The sequence below is a fragment of the Mytilus edulis genome, chromosome 4 (genome assembly GCF_963676685.1).
Source record: "Mytilus edulis chromosome 4, xbMytEdul2.2, whole genome shotgun sequence".
Lineage (NCBI taxonomy): Eukaryota > Metazoa > Mollusca > Bivalvia > Mytilida > Mytilidae > Mytilus > Mytilus edulis.
The window spans coordinates 55,712,786-55,723,496 of record NC_092347.1 but is presented as its reverse complement, the minus strand read 5'-3'; the positions used below and the strand labels follow the sequence as shown (position 1 = coordinate 55,723,496).

Below are 10,711 nucleotides of genomic sequence, written 5' to 3'. Positions count from 1 at the left end.
TATCTGTTTTCTACAGCCTGTCCCTTTCAATTATCAAACTACTATTATCATGTTCTGTGAGACTAACAAAGTTAGAAGTATCAAATATGTCAACATCTCATTTCAAAAAAGTTTTCTAAGCTTGATTTATTTTCTTTCAATTTGTTTTCCTTTTCTCCATTAATGTTTACAAATGATTCTTTTCCCAATTTTATGAATTCAGTTCCGCGGTTTTTTTTAATATCAAAAGATAACGAGTTGAAACAAATGAACTTTCATTTTTCCAAGACAAGCTTAAATCGAACGATTTCAAAAGACTTCATATTTTTACTGGAATAAAAATACTCGAGACTACATTCTGATATTGTTTTTTCAACTGAGTATCCGTACATAAAAAATTCTACGATAATAAAGAAAAAAAGATTTAACCCATGAATCAAATAGTTTAAGCTGGTGAGATATCCAATTCGTTCAATGTTACTGCTTTGCAACTGTCAAATCATGCTTTTCGAACATTTCATACACAACTATTCATTTGCTTTGGTGTTAGAACTATGTTCCAAGATATATCTACTCATAAGTTAATTCTAGTTGAATACTATAAACTTAGATGTGTTACAAAAAAAGTCATGTTTGATTACTAATTTTAGATATGGATCCATGCAACATCCACACAGAAAACAAGGGTGATATGAGAGATGAATTCTTGTTGTTATACAAACAGTTGTCCGACAATGTATTAAACACCACAAATCGATCATTTATGAATTTTATGATAAAAGCTTGTAGTAATGTTTACGTACAGCACTGAGTGAAACACAAAACTTTAATGCACCAATAAACTACTACAAAGTTGTTATTGGTTTACTTAATGATGGCGTTTCCCTAAGGAACCTGAGAAACAGGGGTGAAGTTTTTTTTAATAGAACGAACTCACAGCTCATGGACTGTTTAAAATACCGACAGTTCTGGATAAGTTGGAAAAACGGACATTTAAAACTAGGTGGAGGCATATATCTAGACAAATATATATTAGCAGACTGGATCGATCAGCGCCCATTCACAGTAAATGCTATTGGCTTAATGACTAAACATGGATCTGTAGGAGATTGGAAGATATTTGATGGTAGGTCTATATATTGTAAATAATACTAACATTTATGGTAAACGTCAATGACACTACAGAGAAACACCAAAAACACAGAATAAATCTACAGATGTGTCCAAAGTATAACCTACAAATAGAAGCAATTACTTAGAACAACAAATAGAATGTAAAAAAAATCAAGACAATTAAATGTTGATCGCTTCGTGAACCCTGATGAATGGAAAGAGACGACAGTTGATTAAAAAATGCCAGCAATAACGAACATGGTTTATAACCAGTGAATAACAGCGTCATGTCGGCAGAGGAAAAGACCTGTCGCCAAATATTGTTTTTTTCATTTTTTGCATTCAAATGTCAATTTATATAATTTTTCGCTACGTTAAAAGGATGTTAGTTAGCCAACGTTTAAACTGATTTTTGTAAAAAGTTTATGCATTTGCATTTATCAAATATGTAGCTTCATAAGAGGGACCGGGCCCCTGTCCCCCTTTTAACATGCCTCTGACATACACACTAAAGCAAATTGTAAATAGAAATTACAGATGAAACCACTTCAAGCTTTTATATTGACACATGTACGTTTAACTTAAAATTGGGACCAATAACCATACTTCCATTTCAGTTGCAGGCACCTTTGTTGGACACTTCAGCACGTGTAATACAAAAGATATCAGGGCAGTTGAAACAATACTTTTGGCTACTGTCGTTAGATCTAGACTTCAATGCACTGACAAATGTAGTACCCTTGCGGAATGTACCGGTTTTAACTACAACGCCAACACAAAAGAATGTGAACTTATTTCTTCTAGTTATAATTTTAAATTGTCAACATCAAATGGATCAAACTTCTATCGAAAATGTTTTCCTAGTAGTTGTGGCAGCTGTCCGGCATGTTTGATGTAATTTCAACTCAATTGGTTACGATTTACAAAATAGGTTTAGCAGATACATGTATGAGCCAATGGTATGCTCTAAAATATATTTGCACTCAGTTTTTGGGAATAAATGGATAATAACTTTTCACAAAAAGATTTTCAAGCAGTATATAACAGTCGGAAACCAGGTTGAAATAGAACAAAAGAATCGCAGCTCTCTATTAGAGAAGGCGATAAATGTTTACTGTATTGTTTACTATAGTGACAAATTTTTAAAAAGTTAATAGAAACAAACAAAACTGCAATTTTCTTCTCAATTATGAGGTGTTTTATTTCAAAAACACCATTTGCATAAGTTTTCAATTTATCTAGTACATAGTTAAGCAGAACAATTAGATATCAAGTCGACGACATGGGTATCTTTCAAGTTGGATGACAAAAATGCATTACCTCCGATTTTTTTGAAAAAATTACCACGGACGGAAAAGATATCAATCTATTAGTTCAGTAATTTTCGTGTCTGCCCTTCCATTATATGACTGAAGAAAAAATTCCAAAAAATAGGTAACAATTGTATCGAAAAGAGAAAATCGAGTGCACCCTTTTATGTTAGGGCGTGTTTGAGTTGAGTATTTTGTCTTGATATCGTTCAAAGTAAGAATATTTCATACATCGTCTCGCTTCAGATTCTATCATTTTTATATATTAAAGCTACTGGTTGACTTTATAACACAAAAAAATAACAGTACTAAAAGATGAAATATATGGGTCAAGTGAAATACCTATCTAATGAGTCACAAAAACAGGGAAGGTGTGTTCGAATAGCTATTTTTTTACTGAAAGTACTTGACGACAGTCTTACAAGTTGGATGATGAAAATGTATATCTTCGAAAAATTCTAATTTTTTGTGTGTGATAACTAGGGTTTATAGTCTTCAACCACTAAAAAAATCTAGTCTGCCCTTCCACGAAATATTTAATTAGATTTTTTTTAAATGTTTATGATTTTTCGAAAATTCCACCTAACAACCGATCAGACAATAGTTTTAAGTTGAATCAATGCAGACAATATCATTAACTGATGCTCATTAGCTAGTTGATACATTTGTCTTTTAAAATATAACTGACATATAAGGATCGTATTGGTGCAATGTGGATAAATTTATCGGTTTCCAAGAGCAAAATTGGTATCGCGTCATCGCTACAATGGCTTCCATTTTTACGATTGTGAAAATGAACTGGCGTAATGGGGAGATAATTTTGACGAAGTAGGATCCTGACTGATAAGGGCAACAGTAATATACCACTGTTCGGAGGTCATAAATCAATTGAGAGAAAACAAATCCGGGTTACAAATTAAAACCGAGAGAAACTCATCAACTATTAGAGGAAAACAACGAAACAACAGACGTACTAAAGTGGAATAGAATAGAATGTCTGGCTGGAATGTACAAAAAGATACGAGAAGTTAATTAATAAACTACCAGTAATTGTATGATAACTTCACCTCAACAGTTCACAATTAATTTTTCGATAAAGAAAATGAAGTAAATGACGTGACAATTTCAGCACACTTGATTCGGGAATTTGAACGGGTCTTTATAGATAAATAAAAAGAAATCAGGACGACAAACCAAGCCAGATTATGACTATAAGAAATGAATACAGTTTTATAAGGAAGTTTGTTGTTGAATATGAAAAACAACGAATTAACCGATGTGCTATATTATTAGTTACATAGTGTGTTAGTGACCTAACATGATATATACAGGGTAAGTAAATTCCATAAGCTCGAACCCCATATGGAATTTACTTACCCTGTTTATATCATATTAGGTCACTAACACACTATGTAACGAATTTATCTCACCGACTATCTTTATTTGTTGAATTTGGACTCAAGTTGTCTTATTTGCTATCATAACACATCTTCTTGTTTCTGTATTAAAGTGTTCAAGTGTTCAATTTTAAGAACCTTCTTCAAATGGTCTGCACTAAAAAAAACTAATGTAAACGATCTATTATCAATAACCTTGATATAACAATATTAAACAGAAACTATCAATATTTTTAAATAATCAAACAGTGCCTAAGTCGTAAATCCCCTACTATTGAAATAAGCCCCGCCTCCCTACTAACCTAATATTGAATATACACGGTCTTCACGAGGTCGCTTTTAATCAATCATATTCCTAGAAATGAATAGGAGGTAAGATAAATTGAAATACATTGGCTTTAGATAATATTTAAAAGAACAAAACACATAACATTATAACGAAGAATTCCGCGCCATTTAATACAATTGTAATGACATATCTGAATGAAGTTATATATTTTAAAAATAAGTTAAAACATTGTAAATTTCATCTACTATTCTTTCGGAGAACAATGAAGAATATAAGAAACAAACAACGTATATTTATAAAAAAAAAACAAAAAAAAACATAACCAATAAAGATGAACGATCAGTGCCATAATCTCTCTTTTTGGGAGCAATAAAGCTGATGATAATACTGATTAAAAAGACTTTCAAGTCCAAATAACACAAGTTTATGAAAAAACCTATACGAAACTTTGGTACACATATACCGTGAACGACGAAAGGTCATCAAAAGAACAGGCGTACAGTGAAAATGACGAAAAGAACATATGAAAAATTATAACCAATTATGAATCAGTATTTGAATGATGCATTTATAACAATATTTACCTTGTATTGCAAAGTTTTAAATAATTGATTGTTAAAAACCACAACTTAAAACACTACCAAGGAGTCGAAATGACATCCGTTATTCTATACATTTGATTGGTAAGAATTACTAGGGGTAGACACAATTTACTCGGGACAATTAAGAGATTGGCATATAATATACATCTATCTATTGTTCATTTAACATGTCCTCAACAGTGGACTAATTTTTTGATAGAAATAATGCAAATAAGGTGACAATAATTTTTGCACACTCGACTATGTAATTTGAGCGTTTCATTAGAATAATCCACGGAACAATAAAAAGAGAATTATTATATACAAACCGCTACAAGATAGAAACAAATATTTAATTTTCAGTTAGTTTAATTGTAATCGTTTAAGATTGTTCACATATAAACCCGTAATAATTTCCACACGCTCGATCGTTCCATAACCCCTGTTCCATTTCTGATGTTGTCAAACAGTCTTCATTTCCTGTGAACTCGTCAGGTTCACCGTGGTTCCAAAATGTTTCATTCACAACTTCATTGGACGGCTGCCATCTCCAATCCCCCTCAATAGCATCATCTTTCCCACCAAGCCAGTATATTCCTACAAATAAAATGAACAAAACTGTAAATGGAAGTTAGCTCGTTAGTTTGATAATAGAAAAATGTGATACTTGCTATAGATGCGATGTTATTTATTATTTGAGCATTTGATAACATAAGAACAAACCAAAAACAAAAATGCAAAATAAAAATATCTCCCAAAACCTGTTTTGATCAAGTAATGGTCAAATTAAGTACACTGTACACTGCTAATATCATTGAAAGGGAGGCTATTATGTACCCAGTGAAAATCAATTGATAATCAATAATTGAAGGTTAACTTTATTAAAGGGTTTTCTAACCGATGCCTACAAAATGTCGTTACGCCAACAGCGTTCTTTTTTATTAATATTTACATAGATATAGGAAGATGTGGTGTGAGTGCCAATGAGACAACTCTCCATCCAAATAACAATTTATAAAAGTAAACCATTATAGGTCAATGTACGGCCTTCAACATGGAGCCTTGGATCACACCGAACAACAAGCTATTAAATCCAAACGTTAACAAAATAGGTATAAAAGTAAGCTGGCAGTTTTATCTTCAGTCTTAGAATACATTACATTTGGATAATACTAATAATATAAAACCATTCAAACGTGAAAACCAACGGTATAATCTATATAAAAAAAAAACAAGAAACGAGAAACACGTATAAATTACATAAACCAACGACAACTACTGTACATCAGATTCCTGACTTAGGACATGTGCAAACATTTTGCAGCAGGATTAAAAGTTTTAATGGTACCAAACCTTCTCCTTTTTTCTGAAACAATAGCATAACATCACAACATAGAAAAACAAACCTTTATGCAAATAGTGTTAATGAAATTATGATCCTATAAATAACAATTATGTTTTATTTCGCACTTTAGTCAGTGCGTCAGAAGTAACAAATTTAGTAATTAATTAGTGCTTTATCGGTATGTTAATGTGAAGACCTTGAGTTAAACATAAAAAACAAAGAAGCGTATCATTCACTGATCCACTGATCAAATGAACCGACCTATGGTCGTTCAAAATTAATTTGAATGATTGTATATTCTATTCCGACAGCACCAAACGATGAGCTTTAATCAGATCATAATATCAAAATTCTAAAGTGCAAATTGCATTACCAGGCAAATCTTGTTCAATTATATTCTGGATCAGACTTCTTTCTTGTTCTGTTTCTATTTTTACAAGATGTGCTCTACGAGATCGACAATAAACCTGAAAAGTAATTTCAATGTTATAAAAACAGTGGCGGATCCAGAAATTTTCATAAGTGGGGGCCCACTGACTGCCTAAGAGGGGGCCCGCTTCAGTCAGGCTTCAGTGGTTCCCTATATTAGCATACAATTTTCCCAAAAAGGGGGGCCCGGGCCCCTGCCCCCCCCTAAAATCGCCTCTGAAAAAAGCAGCTGCCTTCAAACCTTAATTAACTCGACAAGTCTGTTTGGTGGGATTTTGATTTATTATATATTCGTGTATCTAACTGATTTAGAAGAGTGCGTAGTTTTGTCATTGTAAAGGAGCACCGCGATATTTGTAATGTATTAACAATGTAGATTTAAATGGAAAATGTAAGTGAAGTCCTAATGTAGTAAATTGATCAGCAAATGCAAGTTCAATTACAAATTTTTAAAATAAAGTCAACAGGATAACTTGAAAACACAAAATCAACACACACAAAATTGATTGATTAATATGAATTGCTGTTGTTCGCCTTACGCCCATCGTATTTTCGAAAGCTCTTGCGCAATTACATTCAATACTTTTTTTTTTTTATCTTATATCAACAAAAGGGGTACTTTATTTCCCGTTCTCGTTCTCTTTAATTTGTCTATAAAATAAAGCTAGAATGAGCTATAGACTTGCACCGTGAAGCTGCACTTTCAATGCTAGTTGACATATATATGGTATTAAAGTCTGGTTGAATATGATACGGACTACATATTTGTCATATTTTGGACTTCTCCAATTTTCTTATCTTAATTCTTTGATTCTTAAATATTTAGTTGCATTCATTATAATTTCTGCCTTGGTAACCTGCTCTTTGAACTTTAATTTCCAACGTAAATGATGAAAAGATATACTTATATATGAATACACAATACTGTTTTTTGTACCATACCATTGCATCTTGCCATGTTAAAGGATTTTGGTGAAACAGGTAGCATTCGTCGTACCCTACAATCCAGCCAACTGGACAATCAGGAGCACAGAAAACATAAGCTGCAATCATAAAACCTTCAAAGCTGTGAGAATACTCAAGCAACGTTTGTACACTTACATTACATTCCACCGAATATGTTTTCCTAAATTTGTTTGTATGTAAGTGTGTGTATGGTCATTATAATTGATTAACTGTATGCTGGCTATTGTCAAAGACTGATGTTTCTTTAAAAGAGGAGACTCTTAAAAACCAGAATCGCTCCGCTGAAATTGCATATCTGATCATTTTAGCTTCTGCCTGTTTATTAAATTTTTCAAGATTATATAGGCAAAAACTCAAAAATTAGACAAAATATCTATTTTAACGTAACAACTCTATGGCTTTAAGGAGTCGTCCAATGACGTTTGTCATTTGACATTTTTTGCAGATATTGTATTACTGATCAAATATGCTTATTACAGTTTCTCCATATCTATAATAGTTTTCTAGACTATAGACAAAATATAAAACAAATTGTGTATCATAGATTTTGAGGTAAAAGGAACAATTCAAAGTTAATCAAAATTTGAATAATTTAAGGACAATATTTCCAGTGATGAGTCATGAAATGTTATCCGTCATCATAGAATTTTATAATATTTTTAAGGCAAAGTGTCTACTTTTGGGTTATATATTTCGATATTATAAGCATCAATTAAGATCATAAAATTTAAAATCCTCTATGAAGGAGCCAACCAATGTTGTTCGTCATATTTAAATGTTTGTAGCTCTTGCATATTTTATTTTATTTTTAGTTTTACCCTTTCTATCCTAAATTAAATGTTTTTGTATTTAAAGACAAACATTTATCTACGAACTCATTCAATGATTTCCGTCATTTGAATTTTGTGTACATCTTGTATTTTATATCAATTTTGCTGTGTAAAGTTTTAATCTTTCCATGAAAGTCTTCGATAAAATAAGCAAAGAATTGAGGGGAAAATAGCCAACAGCATTGTATCATGATCATTTAGTATTACCCCTCGCGCCAATGTTTGTTGTCTGGAATAAAAGAAATAAACCTACACACTTTATACTGAAGGAGGATAATCTATCCATAGTTTGATTGGATTTGATTCATTAGTTCTCATTAATTTAGGGGGATATCTTTGGGAAAGTAAATACGACGACACAAACGACAACGACTGTCACAATGGATGACGAAGTGATGGCAACAACTCAAGTGGGCCCTTGGACAAGATGAACTATAAAAAAGGAATGAAAGTTCCTCATGTTTGTGGAGTTTTTTTAAACGAGGAGAATATGATAGTTTATCAAGTAATGAAAATATATAGTTATGAAAACACAGCATACTTACAAATACAAATCAACAGATACAATGTAAACAATGATGAATTCGAGGATACACTCATCGCTGCACTTATGCGTGTACCTAAACAGTAGATCATAGACAGCAAAATTGCGTAATAATCAAAATCTTATCATCATTAAACTGACCTTTGTCGTCTTTGAAATTCATGGGGTTACACAACTTTGATGATAGTATAGTACAGTGATCATTTATTATGAACTTAAAAAGACACTGAATGAACTTGTTCTAGACATTTAAGTTAGACTAAACTAATAAGCATACATAGGATAGATTCCCACTTTCTTACTGCCAACAATTTAAAAACTAAAGGATCTGAGGAGCCTGGCCTACGAGTAACAAAAGGTCGAATGACCTACGATCAGTCGTTAACCTAAAATACCGTCATTCACTTTATATTGATCGTTAAATCTGCAAGACATTTTTAATAATACTATATATCTAATGTTACTTATAGATTGCATGAAAAATCTAGATAAATGCAAGCTTTTACAAAGACGCCAAACAATTTTTATTTATCAAATGCTTCCATGCTCTTAAACTTCGTACTTTATTTGGACTTTTTAACTTTTTTGGATTCGAGCATCGCTGATGAGTCTTTTGTAGACAAAACGCGCGTCTGGCGTAAATACAAAATATAATCCTGGTATCTATGATGAGATTATTTCCATACCTAAAACATGTTTACATTCCGTAATTGTGACATATTCTTCATTCTCCACTACAAACTGAAAATTTATGATCATTTGCGAAAATGTTAGATGTTCCTTTGATAAGATAAACAGCCTTTTAATAGCAGTTTTTTATTTTCGTACCGATCTATTTCTTTGAGCTTATTGCAACACATTGGTATAGGTTGGTCTAATGATGTGCTGTTACACTATTGTCACAGGTTAGTGTGGCTTGAGCGTTTACAAACATGTTCAACGGTAAGACATTCAATGTTGAGAATGCATACCGTATAGTCGGTTATAAAAGATTCAAATTTTATACAATTCAAACGAGAAAACTAAAGACAAAAATATTACAAAAATGATAGAAATGAACAAACGACAACAAATGAAAATCCAAGATCATGACTGGTAAAAAACTACTACCGCTTGTAAAATGCAGACATGAAACGACACATACTAATGAAAAGTCATACAAGACATTAATTCACTTTATTGATATATTGATCCTTACCAAAATAAATAGTATAATATTAATATCTGATTTGAAATCATCGACCTCCAATTTCATCTAGTTCGTCCTTAGTGAATTGTGTCTGCATTTTCACACATAACAACACATAATTTATTATTTGACACTAATAGTTATCAAAGGTACCAGGATTATAATTTAGTACGCCAGACGCGCGTTTCGTCTACATAAGACTCATCAGTGACGCTCATATCAAAATATTTATAAAGCCAAACAAGTACGAAGTTGAAGAGCATTGAGGATCCAAAATTCCAAAAAGTTGTGCCAAATACGGCTAAGGTAATCTATTCCTGGGATAAGAAAATCCTTAGGTTTTACAAATATTTAAAGTTTTATATTCAGGAAATTTATAAAAATGACCACATAATTGATATTCATGTCAACACCGAAGTGCTGACTACTGGGCTGGTGATACCCTCGGGGACGAAACGTCCACCAGCAGTGGCATCGACCCAGTGGTGTAAATAGTTATCAAAGGTACTAAAACAGCACAAATTTCTCTCATTGCCTTCGATAAAATATATATAAGGGAATGCGTAACTTTCAGTTTGCACGGAGTCTGTTTATGTTATACACTTTATTTTATCACAAATGCACGGCTGTGTTAACCTTTACCAATATTTTATCCGGGAACACAGTTATCGTCCTTTGATTTTAATTGTCTGAATAAAGTCCCTAGTGTGGACAGTGTGTTACTTGCAAATATTTTGGA

At 32.2% G+C, this 10,711-nt stretch overlaps 1 protein-coding gene across 1 annotated transcript; it reads right to left on the bottom strand.

Moving 5' to 3' along the window:
• Positions 1-5,020: 5,020 nt before the first annotated feature.
• LOC139519984 (perlucin-like protein) lies at positions 5,021-8,938 on the bottom strand. The gene is made up of 4 exons (XM_071312319.1): positions 8,785-8,938; positions 7,386-7,486; positions 6,388-6,481; positions 5,021-5,266 (listed from the first exon to the last, which is right to left on the bottom strand). Exons 1-4 carry the CDS (start codon positions 8,873-8,875, stop codon positions 5,052-5,054), a joined length of 501 nt encoding a protein of 166 aa, XP_071168420.1. The 5' UTR covers positions 8,876-8,938; the 3' UTR covers positions 5,021-5,051.
• Between the last annotated feature and the right edge of the window lie 1,773 nt (positions 8,939-10,711).